At 34.6% G+C, this 19,707-nt stretch overlaps 1 protein-coding gene and 1 long non-coding RNA gene across 2 annotated transcripts; both read right to left on the bottom strand.

Annotated features, from left to right (window-relative positions):
• Positions 1-998: 998 nt before the first annotated feature.
• Positions 999-19,440, bottom strand: rsph1 (radial spoke head component 1). Its single transcript, XM_065293091.2, has 8 exons — positions 19,070-19,440; positions 18,882-18,995; positions 18,669-18,774; positions 18,283-18,373; positions 5,719-5,854; positions 4,794-4,865; positions 3,919-4,027; positions 999-3,271 (listed from the first exon to the last, which is right to left on the bottom strand). The coding sequence occupies exons 1-8, from the start codon at positions 19,199-19,201 to the stop codon at positions 3,249-3,251; spliced, it is 783 nt and encodes a 260-aa protein (XP_065149163.1). The 5' UTR covers positions 19,202-19,440; the 3' UTR covers positions 999-3,248.
• Positions 10,273-11,929, bottom strand: LOC135782657 (uncharacterized). Its single transcript, XR_010545456.1, has 2 exons — positions 11,671-11,929; positions 10,273-11,209 (listed from the first exon to the last, which is right to left on the bottom strand). It is a non-coding gene; the product is annotated as an uncharacterized lncRNA (long non-coding RNA).
• Positions 19,441-19,707: the final 267 nt, after the last annotated feature.

Below are 19,707 nucleotides of genomic sequence, written 5' to 3'. Positions count from 1 at the left end.
TATTTGCACTTTATTTGATAATAATGGCTGACTATATACATTGTGTTTAGCTTCAGGATGGTACTGTAAAGAAAACAGAACAAAAGATAATGCAGATATTAATGAGCTTCTGTCTTTGAATGAAGCTGCAGACATTGTCTTATTTATAAATCTTCAGTTTCAACCTAAAATGCAATTAAATGTTTAATGATTAATATATATGTTATGCATCACTGCTATTAGCAAACAGAAATGCATGGGGAAAATGTTTGTTGTGACAAAAGTAGTGTTATTGTCAGGGATGGGAAGACAGAACCCAAGTGCAGACAGCTCTAAACCAAAAGACAAGGACTCCAGACGGTGACACATATGACACACAATGATCCAGCACAAGACAGCAGACAGAATGGCATTAAATAGGGAAGAACTATACTAGGGAACAATAACAAACAGGTGAGGGGAATTAACTAATCAAGACTTAACAAGGAAACAGGAGGGTAAGGTTAAGACTGCAAACAGGAGAGCACGTGCTACACATAACACGTCACGTGACTCTCCACACAAAACAAGACAACAGTGAGGGCTGCCATGACCCAACCGGAACACCTCCGCGGAGCTCGCCGACCAGGAACACACCCACAGAGCTCACCGACCAGAAAACACACCCACGGAGCTCGCCGACCAGGCATACGTCCGCAGGGCTCGCCGACCAGGCATACGTCCGCGGGGCTCGCCGACCGGGCACATGTCTGCGAGGCTCGCCGACCGGAAACACTCCCGCAAGGCCACCAACCAGGAACACTCCCGCAAGGCCACCGACCAGGAACACTCCCGCGGAGCTCGCTGAACAGACACCAAGACGCTAGACGGACATCAGGAACAGGACTGACAGGCAGGAACACTAGACGGAGACGAAACTAAACTTGGTAAAACAAAAACAGAGCCATCTGCTGGGTTCTAGAATGGCTGGATCATTCTGTCAGGGATGGGAAGACAGAACCCAAGTGCAGACAGCTCTCAACCAAAAGACTTTTATTATATAACAAAAACTCCCTCGAGGGGGTAAACAAGACAAGAATTAAATAAAAGACAGGGCAAAAACAAGACAAGGACTCCAGACGGTGACACATATGACACACAATGATCCAGCACAAGACAGCAGACAGAATGGCATTAAAAAACTGTGATGAGAAGTCAGGGTAATGACAAACAGTGCAATACACATGAGCTCCCTGATTGAAAATGTAGTAGTGAATGTTAAAATAAACATTAAAGGCGGAGTGCATGATTTTTGAAAAAGGGAGTCGGGCAGAGTACCAAAACGCACTTGTAGCCAATCAGCAGTAAGGGTCGTGTCTACTAACCGATCATTGCCTGGGTTTTGTATGTGTGGGGTGGGTCTATCAAAAGAAGGTCCAGATTCTATTGGGGTAGGGACGTGTTTGTGTGTGTGTGGTTTCAAATATCAAAATTGGCTTTCAGAGATCATGCACCCCACCTTTAACTACAATTAATAAAAGCTGTACAGATCATTGTTGGTTGTTTGCTTCATGTCGCATTGTTAATTAATGTTAGAACATTATTATTATCAGATCTCTCATACCAATTTGCAGGCTCTTTTTACATAATAAAACAATTCAAACAAAAAATCTATATTTCAAGTTCATTTATTTATTTGGTAAGTATCAATGTAATAAACAGCACAATTTAAATCAATTGATCTTTTCCCAAAATAAATCTCTTCAGGATGATACAAGACAAGGTAGTGCACCATTCAGAATCAAATGCACTTTAAAATTACAATTAATTGCACTAAATCCAAGTAGCAAACTGGATGCTGAATTGTGAGACATTTATTTATTGGAAAAAATAATTATGTTTTATTAGTGTTCATGTAGCTCAGCCCTTAAAAATTAAGGTGCTTCACGATGCCATATAGAAGAACCTTTATTTTCTAAACGGTTTAGGGTTGCCGACTTGGTCACTCTGAAATACGGGACAAAAGGTGGCCTGCCGGGATTGGTTTTGTGTGAATTTACAGTGTAATGTTTTAAGCCATTTTTCAAAATGATAGCTAATCTCCTAATTTAATATTAATTTATAACTAAACTCAGCCAAAAAAGTTTTTTCTTAATTTTCTGTCGGTCTTAGTACACAATGTCACAACAGAAGCGTCAAGTTTTAAATAGGAAAAATATCAAAACTCTTTGGTTGTTTTTGAGCGCAATGTTAATGGTCTAATCAGATTTAATGGATTATGCTAAGCTATGCTAAAAGTGGCACCGCCAGATTGTGCTCGTGTGTCGTGATTAGCACTTCTGGTGTTGCTGCTTGTTCGACTTTGTGCGGCGGTGCTGGAACCAACACGCATATGACATCAAAGTACCATGAGAGCATTTCAATAGCAGTCTCCTCTGGATAATTTCTTCAATTGCTCTCGTTGGATTTTGATGTCATCTGTCTCTCGGTTCTTGTGGCGCCACATGAAGTTAAAGGAACAGTATGTAGGATTGTGGCTAAAACTGGTACTACAATCACACAACTGGTGGCCAATACACAAAACGACACCATAAACATCAGTTGAGGGCTGCAGTGATATAAGTATTTGAAATGAAGATGATTTCTTAATGTCTAGTGACATATTAGGGCCATTTTATGATTAATTGATATACATTTCTAACTTACTGTTTCTTTAAACAACGAAGGGTCGCGGGAGGTCACATAAGGGATAAATCAATTTGGCCCACAATATGAGATGTCTCGGCTTATACAGGACAGTTGGCAACCCTAGAATGGTTCCACAAAGAACCTTTTCTGTTTCACAAAAGGTTCTTTGTAGTGAAAAGGGGTTCTTTAGATTATTAAAATGTATGAAAGAAATGGTAAAGAACCTTTGATTGAATGGTTCTTTGTGGAACCAAAAATGTTTCTTCTATGGCATAGCTGTAAAGAAATTCTTGTTTTTTATTTTTTTAAGTGGGTGTAGCAACACAGTAATAGCGCAAAAGCTTGTGGGTTTGATTTCTCTGAAACGCACAAACTGATAAAGTGTATACCTTGAATGTACTGCAAGTCACTTTGGCTAATACCATCTACTAAATGCATTAATGTAAATCTAATCAAACAAATGCATACATATTCAGTATGCAGGGGAGACAGGGGGATGAATGGGATTCATATTTTAAGTATTATTAACTGATATGTTCATGTATTATTATCATCTCTCAATGTATCACACTTATTTTTTTTCTCATTTGGGTCATTTTCTCTCACTCTTCCACAAGAGCTTGATCTACAAAAGACAGACACAATCTTCATTAAAGGTTCAATCTATAACTGTAGCAAAACAGAAGAAGACATATGTTGCTTTATACTGTAGTTGGTGATAGCATATGTTGTAATGTTATACACTTAAAATCAGGATGTAATTTGTATCATTTTGGTTACACTTTATTTTGATAGTCCACTTTAGACATTCTACTAACTATAAATAACTTTGCAAATACATGTCAACTAACTTTCAATAATTTGCAACTATATGTCAACTAACTGTCATTAGAGTATTAGTAGACTGTAAGGGTTAGGGAAGAGGTTTGGGTTAGTGGAATAAGTTGACATGCACCTGCAAAGATAGACAGTTAAATGTCTGTTGAGATATCATCCCAATAAAGTGTTAGTAGATTAAGCAGACAGTCTACTAATTCTCTAAAGATTGGTAGTTTATAAGTAGATGCAAAGTTACTTATAATTAGTAAAATATCTACAGTGGACTATTGAAATAACGTGTTACCTTAATTGCTTACATTTAAATATTACGAATGTAACAGGACAGAAATGACATGAAATTATTACACTATTATTTAAATACACATATTAATGCATTCATCAGATCATTCGTGTGTGTGTATATGTTTAAGGAAATTTTGAATATGCATGTACCTGAGGTATCTGTTATACTGGTCCAGTTAGAAAGCCCAGTAACTGTCTTGGGTTTCCATGTTAGTGTGGTTGTTATCACAGGCTCCTCTTCCTCTGTATCTTCTTTTATCTGCAGTCCAGAGAATATTATTATTTGGCTTACTCCTATTCTTAATCTCTAATTTAAAGGGGTGATTTCCCAGACAGGGTTAAGATAAAGACTGGGCCTTATATTAAAACATTTAAGTCATTTTTACAAGCATACCTTACAAACAACATTACTGGTGTACATCTTCATATTTCAAGACATGTCAGTCACAGCTGTTTTCAGCTTAAACAAGCATTTTAGTCTTGGACTAGCTTTTAAACACTGTCTGGGAAACTGTCACGTAGGGTTAATGTGGTAATAAAAAGATTTAGTGATGTATACTGGCTTATAAACTGCAAAACATCTGAAACATCTGAAACAGTTAAAAATATGTTTAATTTTAATATTTTCAAACCAAAGTTTTTCTTCCAATGCGACTTGGATATAAATGCTTTAAATTATATTTATTTTTTAAAATATATTTCAAAATATACAACAAATTATCAAAAAATATATTGGTGCCAAATTCATTTTTGTAAACATATTTAAAAATATATTTCAGCAAATATAATTTTTTCCATTTTTGTATATTTTTGAAAATATATTGTTTTGTCCTATGGGTTCAACTACTGACTGATTAAGAAAAAACACTGCATTTTTCCAGCATGTGTCTCTGATAGCATAAAAAAGGCACCAGGGTTGCCATGAAACCTCATCTCCAAAAGATAGGTCTGACCTTGACCATGTGCAGGAGAACTTAGGGATCTTTATTTTTTTAAGGATTTAGTAAAAAAATAAATAGACATACCTGATCTATCTGAAGATATTTCCCATGCTGCTCACACCCAATGTTAAACACATATTTTCCTGGACCAGATGGCTAGAAAATGTCAATAACATTTATAAATGTTTTGTGTGAAAGAGGTGCAACAATCTTTATTCAAGGATTCAGATTAGGGATGCACCGATAGGATTTTTTTGGGCCGATACCGATACCGATTTAAACAGACAACTTCTGGCCGATACCGATATTAAACACTTGTATACAATACTATAAAGTGGGTCTATTAGCTTATTTATTTCTGCATCAAATTATTTTACTGAACATGGATTGGATCTAATTAACTTTCAACTGACCAACATAATAAGAGAGGCACAAATTAAGCTAAAACAAATATAATAAGACAGCATGACAACCTTCAACGTGGTTTTTGCTATTCAGCTACATTAACTCATTTTTTTTTTTACATATAATGGATTTCTTTATGCAGTTAATTGATAAACAATTGGTATCGGCCTTTCTCGTGCTATTGCCGATATGCCGATGGTTTCAAATTCATCAAAAATCAACCAATAAATATCGGCGGCCGATACATCGGTGCATTACTAATTCAGATAGTACTATGTAGTAGTTCTCAGCTGATTGCTCTTCAGGATCTTCATGGTTTTACAGTGGACATTAAGTTCACAGAACCAATAATACACAGGATTAAATTGTAGCAGTATTATCCATATTCCTAGGCAGGTAAATTTGCTAAATAATTTATTTGAGTTTGGTTGAATGCAAAGCCTTGACTTCAACAGAAACAACTTGATTTGACAATAAAGAATGATTACCTTTTTTTAGTATTCATTTTGCATCACAATATTTTATTAGTAGCATTTTTATGCATTGTCTTTTTGAGTCGCTTTTTGGATCACAACTGTACTAGTTAATTTAAAGAGTGACTTACATTATTATTAACAAAGATGCCCTGATATCTGTGGTTCAGATGAATAAGCTCTCCAGCTGACTCCATTTTACCCATGATCCATGTGCCCGTGTACTGAGAGCTTGTGTCATGATATGTGTAAGTACCTTGCCCATGTCTGAGACAAAAGATGTAAGCATTTACAGATTTGTTAAATGTTTTGCATTATGAAATTCTGAACATATTGTCAAACAAGTGAATTATTGTGTACTTTATAAACTTTAGTGTCTAACACAATTTACTTATGCCTTTACAATGCTTTGATGAGGTTGCTACAATTTCTCTATACATTTTACACTGCCGTTCATATTATTGCAAATTCCTTAAGTAATGTTAAACTTTGGCTTTTATATATATATATTTTTTAGAGCTGGGCATAGATTAATCTAGATATTATATACAAAATAAAAGTAATTTTTTGCATGACATATGTGTGTAATTATTATGTATATATAATTGCACACACATTCATGTGTGTTTTTAAGAAACATTTACATGTGTATATATATGTATATATGTTTATATATATATATATATATATATATATATATATATATATATATATATATATGTGTGTATTACGGTGGCTCATTGCTGCCACATACATATTATTTTTTTCACTCAGTTATGTCGTTATAACGACATCTTTTCTCGTTAAAACGACATCTTTTTTCGTTAAAACGACATCTTTTCTCGTTAAAACGACATCTTTTTTCGTTAAAACGACATCTTTTCTCGTTAAAACGACATCTTTTCTCGTTAAAACGACATCTTTTCTCGTTATAACGAGATATTATGTCGTTAAAACGACATCTTTTCTCGTTAAAACGAGATATTATGTCGTTATAACGACATCTTTTCTCGTTAAAACAACATCTTTTCTCGTTATAACGAGATATTATGTCGTTATAACGACATCTTTTCTCGTTATAACGAGATATTATATCATTAAAACGAAATCTTTTCTCGTTATAACGAGATATTATGTCATTAAAACGAAATGTTTTTCTCGTTATAACGAGATATTATATCATTAAAACGAAATCTTTTCTCGTTATAACGAGATATTTTCCCTTGTTAACGACGTCATTTTTCTCACGCTGTTTCATTATCATTTCATTTCAACCATACAGAGCAGCTTTTTGGAGTCATGGCGCATTTAACTGACCTGATTTACTTTTACTTTATTCTGGGTTTAAGTCACGCAGACATTTTATTAGCATTAAGTCATATCGACAGAATTATTATTAGCATGCGTACTCTGCGTCGACATCTTAAACAACTGAGACTGTATAGACGTAAGAATCACACGGACCTATTGGAAGTTGCGTTATTCCTTGTGGATGAACTTGCCCGTTATGGGAAGCTACATGGATATAAACTACAACATCTGAAATGTGTTCAGGCTGGATTTGTTGTCAGTCAAAGTGTAATTCGACATTTATTAAATATCCTGGATCCCTATGGAGTGCAACTGAGAAGGAGAAATCGCTTAAGACGTCGGATGTATCTAAATCCTGGCCCAAATTTTATGTGGCACATGGACTCCTATGACAAACTGAAACCTTTTGGTGTCTGCATCAATGGCGCGATTGATGGATTTTCTAGAATGGTAATTTGGCTCCATGCCTATACTACTAATTCTAACCCGAAGGTTATCGCGGGATATTTTATTAATGAAGTTGGACTGAGAATGGGGACACCAGCCAGAGTGAGGTCAGACCTGGGAACAGAGAACTGTTATGTGGAGCAAATGCAAAAGTTTCTACGCTATGACCACCGTGACGAATATTCTGCAAACTGCTACATTTACGGTTCAAGCAACCACAACCAGCGCATTGAGAGCTGGTGGGCATTCCTGAGAAAACATCATGCTCAGTACTGGATAAATCGTTTCCAGGATTTGAAGGATAATGATAATTTCACTGGTAGTTTCCTAGACACGCAATTAATATCATTCACCTGTCTGAATATCATTGAGGTAAGATGTTAGCAAGCTGTTTGATTCTGGCGTGTACTTTTGCGTCCATTCATTTTTCATTTTTTTCCATGACAAGAAGCATAATATAAATGGTTGTTGTATTTTTAAAATGCAATGTTAAAGGTTAAATTTAAATTACAACTGTATTCAGAACATTCTAACAAAAATATTGACGTATTTTCAGATTTTTGTTAATGCTTCATGCACATTCATTATACATTTTAAAACTTCACAAATAAATATTGAAAAAAAAGATGTGGATTAAATCCGTGTATCGTTCGTTCAATCGATTTTTCAAATTAAAAACAAAAATAAAACGAATAACGACTTGTTTTTCGATTTATGGATTGTGCATTCAGATAAAAAATACAAAATATGAATAACGGGATTATTTTTAATTTAATACCTTAGCAGACATTTGCCAATGAAATCATTTTAAACAGATCAAGTAGGCCTACTATTGTGGTAACAGATTACACACATTTTAATAAGGTTGTGCATATGACAGAGCAACGAGCAATCATACTCTCGTGTAGTCTTATTCTCTTACACAGTCCGACTCTTGTAGGATTCTTGTGGTCCCAAAGATGCACGTGAAACGATCGCTCGCAGCTGGGTTTTAAGTGCTACTTACGAGTCGCTATCCGTTTGTCAAGTGCTGAAATGTCCCCAATAGAATGACTCAAATTTGTAGCAGAAGCTTGTTTAGGCTAATGATCTTTAGCCGATGTGCACTAATATTTTTTATAATATTTTTATTATTGTTCAATGACTTTTTAAATGTTTTAAAATGTTCATAATGAAATATTATTTTCCGTATTCAGTTAGGACTCGTCCCACTGCAAAATGCCTTCTGCATTTTATATTATAGTTTAGATTATTATTATTATTTGTTTTTATTATCTATGTTTATTTATTATTAGGGATTATTGCATTGTACCGTAAATATTTATTTGGTTTCTTAAATCAGATGCCATACCCTTCAAAACATTTTTTTACTGTAGCCTAGATGAATTATAGCAGCAATTGGTAGGAACCATTTATCCATTTGCTAGTACCAACTTTTACAAAAATTGTACCAAATACGTTTATCTTCTTTATTAATTTATGTTTGGTCATTTAAATTTGATTTCTCATTTGAATTTTAAATATATTATATTAAAGTAATTTAAACAAATAAACAATAATGCTTCCGATGCTTCCGGGTTTCCCAAAAGCATCGTAAGGCTAAGTAGATCGTAAAAACGATCGTTAAGGTACACTTAACCAGGCTTAATGAAGTATGCAGCCAGCATATGCGACCTCCGGATGCTGCAGCTTTCTGTTTAAAAAAAACGGCCAAAATCTTTAATGTTTTTTTTTTTAAATGTTGAGTAGTAGCGGTGCCATTGGGCCAATATGTTGTTGATTATCCAAACAGCGTTTTAAAAACCTCACGTAACAATTTTTATAATGGGTCATTTTTTATCAGCAATAATACTATGGAAGCCTATATTTTAGCATCATGTAACGCCGGTAGGTGTCAGTATAAGCAAGTACTACTGCGGGCAGAGTTTACGGAGTATAGCTTCTTACTAACTGTAAGAAATAAATGATCAAAATATTCTGTATAAATAAGTAAAAAAGGTAACAAATACAAATGATAATAATAATAATAATAATAAACAATAATGATATATCTATACAGTATGGAGAATTTATAATGCAACCATAATGGTCTACAACCTAACTCCTATAAAGTTGTCTTCAAGCCTGTGCATTATTTATTTTTATAGTAAATGCCTATTTTATAGTATATTATTATTATAGGCTAGTATAATTTATTGTGTCCTTCGCTACTTAAAGTGTACTGCGACATAGCAATAGCAACCTTCACCTTATTCCGCCACGCCCCTTTTTAATTCTTCGCTCTTCCGCATTTTGTCAACCGACTTCCGCTGCTAATATGGCACAGTGCATTCGGTGGTTAGTTTGGTGGTTAGAAGATTGTTTGTAGTTCACTATAACTTTAGTGAAATGACAAATATCGCTACTGCTGTAAATGTTTTAAATTAGGAGCACGGTTAAAACTTCATACGACGATTGGATAGTCTTATAATGTCCCATCAATCGTCTCGTGGTTAGACGATATGAAGCGGCCGCGACAAGTAACCTGGCATATTTAATTACCTCGTCCTGTCAGGAGTTGATGGAGCAGCATTGAAAATTATTAAAAGTATGTCTACCAATATTTACACAGTGATTTCGTCTTTTTTATAGCAAATGTGCACCTTAGCCAGTCCAATAACTATTTCGTTTTTATGTGGTACCATGATAGAATTCATTTGCAAACTTGCCAACACTTATTCCTTCAAATCATGAGACTAAAATCCTTTTAAGTGGAATCTACAAAGCTCACATATGGTTTAAGAAATTCCTTACAGATAATAACTGATCACACTGTAAAGGTTTATATAACTGCATGGCAGGTTACATCTGATCACATAGTAAATGTTTAATATAACTGCATGACATCTGATCACATTGTAAAGGTTTAATATAAATGCACAACATGATCACATTGTAAAGATTTAATATAAATGCACAACATGATCACATTGTAAAGATTTAATATAAATGCACAACATCTGATCACATTGTAAAGGTTTAATATAAATGCACAACATCTGATCACATTGTAAATGTTTAATATAACTGCATGACAGGTAACAGCTGATCACATTGTAAAGATTTAATATAAATGCACAACATGATGACATTGTAAAGATTTAATATAAATGCACAACATCTGATCACACTGTAAATGTTTAATATCACTGCATGACATCTGATCACATATGAAGGTTTAATGTAACTTTACAACCAGTAAAGCAAGACCACCCTGCAATAAATTAAGACAGCTTTATCGGAGTCATCAGGAGCTGATCCCAAGTGTTTATCTGGAAGCTGTTGGTGTATGTACTGGTAAAGTGCTTGGCGACTGTGTAATGGATGCAATATCAACCCTGTGTAAAGCTGAACCAAAGATGGTTGTTTCTCAGCAGAGATATGTACATTTGTGCCAGCTCAACACATGAAGCAGAAGCATTGAAGCAGTTTCTCGGACAGGGTTTACAGGACTATGCCTTAATTATATTAGGGCATTTTAGTTTTTACAAACAAATCCTACAAAAAACAAGACTGGTGGGCATCTTGTGACAAAACAATGGCACTAATATATGTTGAGGTATGTCAGTAAAAGGTGTTTTTAAATTATTGTAGCTCAAATATGCATTTTAGCCTGGGACCAGGATAAGCCCTGTCCGGGAAACCGCACCATTGTTTTCCCATATCAGATGTATGTTGCTTCAGGTTGAGTTGTGATTTTAAAGTGTAGTTGTGGTCAGAGACGGATAGATGCTCCCATTGTGTTTCTGCATCACAGTTTAGGAACATGTTGACATTGAATATCATCCTCACAGTTGTCCACTGCATCACTACACATCAATGCATCTGTGAAAATAATATAACCATAAACAGTTTTATGTTAGTATTTAAAAGAAACTTGCATCATGAGAATTAATATATAAATGGCACCCATACTTAAACAGAACAGTGTGTAAGAGAGATGCATTAAAAAGAGACAGAAACATTATACACACAACCTTTAACTTCAGTGTTAAATAATACGTTGTTTAATAGGTCATTATCAATATCTGAATGAGAAATGAACTGACATTCTAGCATCTGAAATCTCAGTAACTTGTAGGAATCACGTGGGCTACTGTAAGAATGCAATGTACTATAATATCTCGTTGTACTATCGTAAATATAAAAATATAGGTGGACAATTAAAACCATTCAAATAGTTGCATTTTATAAACTAACATTACTGATCTTAAGTGTATTTGTAGAACGGACATCACAAATCTAACTTTAGGCGAACGAGCACAAAGTTAGCTAAGATAGCTTACCTGAAACTGGCCACCTTTTCAACACTAGGCGTGGTTTAAAGTTACCGGAACATCGTAGTCGAACCATTACTTGGGATAAGGGTGTTCCTCAGTTGGCTTAAAATTGGTAAGAAAGAAACATAAAGGCGCTCGAGTGAGCTTTTTAAGCTTAACACGTCGCCTTCAGTCACTGCCTCAGCTGCTCATCGTCTATGCGGCCGGAAGAACGTTGACAAAATGAGCGAAATGGCGCCGCCCTTGTTGTCGTGAAAAATAAGGTGAATACGTGATAACCACAAGAAAACAGGAATTCGTTATATGGTCACGAAAAAACTCGGAAATTCGTGATAATATAACGAAAAAAGAATAAAAAATGTACGTGACTATATCACGAAACCTTGTGAGACTGGGAAGGTACCTGCTTATACTGACACCTACCGGCGTTACATGATGCTCAAATATAGGCTGCCATATATTATTGCTGATAAAAATTACCCATGATAAAAATTGTTACGTGAGGATTTTAATAGGATAATCAACAACATATTGGCCCAATGGCACCGCTACTACACAAATTAAACATTTTTAAAAACCATTAAAGATTTTGGCCGTTTCTCAATCTGACGGCTGCAGCCTCCGGAGGTCGCATATGCAGGCTGCATACGGTATCAAGCTTGGTTTATTTAAGTTAATAACTGAGCATTACATTCGCAAGTCATACGCACATTACAACAATTTATTGACTAAGAATAATAGTCAACTTTATAATTGTTAATATTCTGAAATAAGTCTTGATGACGTATGCAGCCTAGAAATGTGACCACCGGAGGCTGCAGCCTTCTGATTGAGTTTCTTACTGACTGTAATGATCTAGCTAGCATGTTGTATTAATTAGTAAAAATATTTAACACATTCAAATAATAATAATAATATAATAAATGTACAGTATGAAGAAGCCTATGGGCTGTTCTATATATATAGTATATTATTATTTTTATAGTATAATAATGTTAAAAACTCTACTTTTCGTGATAAGGTTGACATTTGCATGGATTTGCCCAACTTATCATAATGAATAGAATGTGATGATGTTTTGCATAAAGCAGCATGCTTGCAGATTCAATATTTATTTGTGAATTTTTAAAATGTATAACAAAGGTGCATAAAGCTATTAACAAAAATCTGAAAATACGTCAATACTTTTTGTTAGAATGTTCTGAATACAGTTCTATTTTAAATTTTAACCTTTAACATTGCATAACATATGTTTCTTGTCATGGTTAAAAAGGAAAAATGAATAGATGCATAAGTACACAGACCCATTCTATACTACTAAATCATAAAGTATGTTAATGTAATTTCCTGTTATAGGAAGAGCTGCAGCAAGTTCAGCATTTGTGGAACACTCACATAATTCGCCAGAGCCGAAATGCAGTGGCTCCAAATGGCCGTCCACTCATGATGTATCACCTGCCACACCTTTTTGGAGTAAGAGATTACCTGAAACAGGTTACTCATGAGACTGTGGAAGCCTGTAGAGAGGAATGTCTTCAAAGAGGGCCATATTCATGTGATGAGACAGTTTTTAGTTTATCATGTCTTCTCATGGAAGAGAACCATCTTCATCCACCCACATCACCAAATGAAGCTATTGAATTGTATCTGTTCCTTAGAAGCTGTATAATTGCACATTTGTAAGCAACAATTGGAATCATCCATGCTTTAATCTTTCTTCTTTTTTTCTAATTTGCATTTGTTGTATATATAAATCTATAAAGTACCATACTTTACTGTACAAAGGAAAGGTTTTTGGTCATTTCAATTAATGTTTACCCATCTGTAAACAAGTAATTTAAGAAGCAACTTTTATATACATTTTAATTTGTTTACGTAAAGCATAAGAACATTTGGATTGTAATGAAACTATACACATTAAAAAGTCAAACTGTAATAAATGAAAAAAATGACAAATTGACTCATTGAACTGATTACTTTTTATTTATGTCACAGTAAACTGAACCCTGACCATTCAGCATCTTTTAAGGAAATATGAACTGTTAAAAGACATTTGAATGTATAAGTACACTAGTTTGCAGCTTTAACCAAATTACATAGTTATATTACTTTAGAAGGTATAAAAAAAGTAAATGTAAATGCCATGAAAAATAAAATAAGCAATGACTTACAAACTAATGTAGCCATTATTCAATTACCTCTAACCATGGACGTAAGTGAACACAAGAGCTAATAAAATTCTTAAAACAATTAACTCAAATATTGAAATCAATAACAAATCTTAACTCTCATAATGCATTTTTGTTTTGGTGAAATCAAAAATAAATCTTAATTCTCATATTTCTTTTTGGTGAAATCAATAACACATCAAAACTCTCATAATGCATTTTTGTTTTGGTGAAATAAAAACTAAATCTTAACTCTCATATTTCTTTTTGGTGAAATCAATAACACATCTTAACTCTCAAACTGCATTTTTGTTTTGGTGAAATAAAAAATAAATCTTAACTCTCATATTTCTTTTTGGTGAACCGTGAAATCAATAACACATCTTAACTCTCATACTGCATTTTTTTGTGTGAAATCAATAACAAATCGTAACTCTCTTTTCTGCAAATTCAATAATAGAACACCATATAGCATTTATTATGATTTAAACAATGTCCATGACAAGTGCATGTGCATTGGACAATATACTTTCCAATTCAGAGCGCAGCTCTGGGTAAGAGCTGTAGGTGGAAGGAAGCTCTAGAACTGGGCCACAGGTGTGAGCGACTGGCCGTCTTGCCAGACCTTCCAAAGATGTAAAAATCACTTGAATTTTTTTGACGCAGACAACATCAGAGCCTGTAACAAATCTAAGCATCTTTCTCAATCCCACTCCATCCAATCCCCTGATGTACTGCTGTAAAAAACGCAAACACTTGCTCTCTGCTTGATTTTGAGGTGAGACATCCAGTAACTTCAAAAACCTTCTTGTTGTGGGTCTTTTGTCTTCATACATCTCTAGCACATCCACTGGATTGTTGAAGGTTTCTCTGAAAATCAAATTGGCCTCTCCAGACATGTTGTCTAAGGCATATTTTGGCAGTTGAATGATCTGTTTGTGGGCAGCTTTAAGCATCAGTTCTTTAATGTTTTGTTGTGTTGGAATGGTGGTCACACCCAAACGATCCAGAAGATCCAGCAGTTCATCTTTGTCATCACCAAGGAGATTTTCTTTGAAAGCAAGGGAGACCAGATCCCTCTCCGATTGACTCAGATATAAGAGAAATGAATCAATCATAATTTCATCTGTGACTGAATGCTCTCCAAAAATGAGTGCCACTGTGAAAGCTGCAGCCAGACGAGTTGGAAAATATCCTTGGTCTTTAAATCCTTTGGCCAAGATCCTTCCAATTGACTTCCAGTCCTCCTCTTGCCATTTTGGAGAGAGTGATGGCACTCTCATATCCTCACCTTCTGCTGCACGATCCAAAAATTCAGACCAGAAGCCTGCGTACACATCTCTGGACACACCATCTTCATCTGATCCTTTCTCATCTATGATGCTGTACTTCAATTTGTATGTCATGATCCTTGAATCTTTAAACTGGCGAATCATCTCATCCAAAAGAGTGATCCTATGCAGCTTTAGTGTTACATGTAGGAGTTCATATGGAGTTGAAGACATGGCCCCATTAGCTGTAACATCTACTTGATGTACGTTAGTACTGAAAGAATCCTCTGCAAAACTCAAATCAATCATACTGACAGCATCATTTGTTGAGGGATAAATGACATTAGTTATTATCAAGTCAGAGTCATGTGTGACAGGCAAGTGCATGGGTTCATACACCAAAGTGTCTTCCAAACTGCATGCCATAGGTTCACCTGAATATGTGCCTATTATAACTTCTGATGATGACTGAGATAAAGAGTTGATTGAATCAACAGAAATGACAGGAGTGGCACATTGTTCCTGTGGTTTATGCATTTCTGCTTGACCCTCAGTATCACTTGCATGAAGTTCATCATCATTTGGGATACACGTTGTATTCAGGTAAAATCTTAGCACTCCCATTTTAAGTACTGCGTAGAGTTCTCCAACACTGACGTCATCTTCAAGCACTGATTCTTGAAAATCATAAACGTCATGACTAAAGTTCTCCCATGGTCCCTTTTTGGACACACCTCGTGGAAAGAACAGTTCCTTAGCTTGACTTAAAATGTCAGATTTCTTTGCATGTTTACAAATATTGACGGTTCTAGTTCCTCCACCTGAACGCTTTCTTACTTGTTTACCTTCATGAAACCATCTTATCTCAATTTTTCTTGTTGTTTTTTCAGCCATCTTGTTGTTCCTCAAATGTTGTCTACGTTTAGGTTCAAATTCCTCAGAAGAACCAGCCTCTGTTCTGTTATTTATTCCCATCTTCTGTTTTAACTTTTCAAGTAGAGTCTGTCTTGTACGATTTGAATCACTTTTTCCACCATTTTCCTTGCAGAAGCGTCTTGCAGCAATCCTGTCACCATAGATAGGAATGTAACTTGACAAGCTGTCATCATCAAGCTCCTCTATAGTGCTATCATCTATCTGTTAAAAAAAAATATATATATATATAAGATTTAATAGGTGTAGATCCACAGAAAATAAATGTCAGACCACATTAAATAATATATTTCAATGGTAAGCTAAGTTAAAGTAACAGTAACCTTTTAACTAAATTTGCCAATGTTGTAGTGCTGTTTTGTATATGACAATAGACATATACACACATCACTATTAATTGTGTGTAACCTCAACATATCACTTACTAGTTTACACACATTCTACAGAATACTGATTTTTATTTTTCAGTGCAAATATTATACTCAGCAGCATTAAGAACCGTAGCATTTGCATGATGTTAAATTTCTACTCAAGGGGGCGCTGTTGTTTAAGTTGACTGATTGATTGAAATTTACATTGCTACGTATTATGTTGCTACGGTAACTTAGGCCTATACACAATAAAACTATACATATCGTAAACAGTACAGTTTGGCTTGAGTGACAATTGACTTCGATTCATTCAATTTCTAAATTTCAAATGTTCAGATTTTTTTTTAAATTATGGAATTCACATAATGTATAAAAAGATTAAATGTGTTTTAGATCAATTTTTGCCTGTAAATCGCGCATAACGAACTAACGTCCTACTCGAAATATGTAGGAATTGTTAGATTTAGCATGAATGAGAAAACTTACCTTGTCCAGTTTCATTTTTTGAATATATTCCCCAGAAACCCCGCGATTCTGAAGAAAAGTCCAGAAATCCATGTTGACCTTATTTTTTAATTTCTTTAAACACACTTTATCATCATAACATGCGTTCGATCTGATGAGTGTGGCTGCTGTAAGTTAGACTACCATACAGCAGGACGCCAGGACCGCGTGGTTCACCAATGAAGCTGCTGCAAAATGACCTATTATTACAGTGTAATTTTACCGAGAAAAAGATGTCGTTTTAATGACATAATATCTCGTTATTATGAGAAAATATGACGTTTTAATGACATAATATCTCATTATAACGAGAAAAACATTTCGTTTGAATGAAATATAATCTCGTTTTAACGAGAAAAGATGTCGTTTTAACGACATAATTATCTCGTTATAACGAGAAAATATGTCGTTTTAACGAGAAAAAATGTCGTTTTAACGACATAATTATCTTATTATAACGAGAAAAGATGTCGTTATAACGAGAAAAGATGTCGTTTTAACGACATAATATCTCGTTATAACGAGAAAAGATGTCGTTTTAACAAGAAAAGATGTCGTTTTAACGAGAAAAGATGTCGTTTTAACGAGAAAAGATGTCGTTATAACGACATAACTGAGTAAAAAAATAATATGTATGTGGCAGCAATGAGCCACCGTAATACACATATATATATATATATATATATATATATATATATATTTATATTTATATTTATATATATATATGTTTATATATATATTCTAAATTAATCTAGGTTAATCTATGCCCAGCCCTATTTTTTTTTATAATTTCCATGTAAAATGGAAATGCATGTCCAGTTTAATATGACGCCTGTTATTTATCATATTAAGTGACTACATGTTTAACAGTCAATGGAAGAGTATACCATTTCATAACATTACATTACATTTTGTCATTTAGCAGACGCTTTTGTCCAAAGCGACTTACAAGTGAGGTAAACAATAGAAGCAATTATGGCAACACAAGAACAGCAATACATAAGTGCACTGGAAATAGTCTCATCAAGTCCAACACAATATACATAGCCAAGGGTATGTTAGTAATTTTGTTTTTTTGTTTTTTTATAGATAAAGAAGAAGGTAAATAGAGAAAGAGATAAAGAGAAAGGTAACTAAAGAAAGATAGTAAGTCTGTAATTAGGAAGTGAGGTAATGGCGGAGGAGATTAGATTATAAACTATTATAAGGACACTAAAATTTGCATTAATATATCCTATTATATAATATATGTCATACATTTAATACGTTTCACGTTTTTCTTGTTTTTAATTATACAAATAAATTATACAAATAAATGTGACTTAACACTATTCTGTTTAGAATAGTGAATATGAGTAAGTTTCACTTCACCTATGATGACGTAGCCATTCACCATCATATGTGTCTCCATTAGGGTATGTGTAAACACCGTGACCCTGACGCTGATCATCAACCCAGCTTCCTGAGGAAGATCAAAACAAAGACCACTTTTTTCAGTTTCTACGTTTGGAAAATACAGTATTGATTATAAATTATATTATCAGCACAGCAATCTGAGTTAAAAATAGCATTGCTGTAATATCATTGGGAAGCTGACATTTGGGAATGTTAAAAATAATTATTCAAGAACATTTGACTATTTGCACAAAGTTAACATGGTTATTATTGTTACAAATTGGCTACGATTTAATTAATGACCTTAAAATAGCAAAGCTGTTTCTCAGAAACTTTAAAAACTTAATAATAATAAAAATTACCTTCATATTTGGATCCATCTGGGTAATAAAATAAACCTTGTCCATGTTTTAAATTTAAATACCACTCCCCAATATATCTGGCACCATTCTTGAACTTGTATGTGCCCTGCATAGACAGAACATAAAAGGGTTAACGTTACCACCTGACAACCGAAACTGCGGAAACTTACATCGACTTTAACAAAAGTGGAGAATTGTTTCTGGCACAATTACCCGACCAGATCTCTTGCCGTTTTCATATGCTCCCTGATAAGTGTCTCCATTAGGTAAGACAGCTTTGCCTTGTCCGTGTCTCTCTCCAGCTTCATTTCTATCTCCCTCATACTCCTGCAACACAAGCTCTATACTGTCATACACTGTACACAAACTGTAAACAAACATAACCATTGGAAATTACTCACCCCCAGTGACCCTTGCTCGTCGTCAAACTCTTCAGAGCCAACGTCTGACATGATAGATATTAGGCTAATGTGCAGATAAAGTCGAAGAGTCCTAAAGACAACTTGCAGTTTAACGTTGTTTACTGTTACCATAGAAACGACGCTGAATATTCCTTAGCTGTGTCCCAATTCAGCGGATGCGACCTTCTAAGGACGCGACATCAGAAGGCACTCGGTCTTTGAAGGTGGCAGCCTCCAAAGTCAGCAAAGAGAAATACTCCTTCTATCCTTAGCAGCGCAGAGAAAAGCACCCAATTTGAGATATCGTTTTGAACATCCTTGGAATTGGGACGGCCTTACTGAACTTATGTCCCGCTGCTGTGACTGATGACCTTCAGTCCCGCTGCTGTGACGCAATACGTTAGAATACGTCAGAAGGTCGCAGCCTTCGAATTGGGACACAGACGTTTTCTTGATAAAATAACTTTCAAAATAAAGCATTTTTCTCGGGGGAATAAAAGTATACAACATTATTGTAAAATAAACAGACATTATATGCACTAAAATGAATTTATTAGTAAAGACGCACACATCTCAGACGTGATATTTAACTTTTAACGTTTTTTTGTTTTAACTAGCCTACCCAAAGAAAATGAGAA

The sequence above is a fragment of the Paramisgurnus dabryanus genome, chromosome 15 (assembly GCF_030506205.2).
Source record: "Paramisgurnus dabryanus chromosome 15, PD_genome_1.1, whole genome shotgun sequence".
NCBI lineage: Eukaryota > Metazoa > Chordata > Actinopteri > Cypriniformes > Cobitidae > Paramisgurnus > Paramisgurnus dabryanus.
This window is presented reverse-complemented; position numbering and strand designations above follow the sequence as displayed.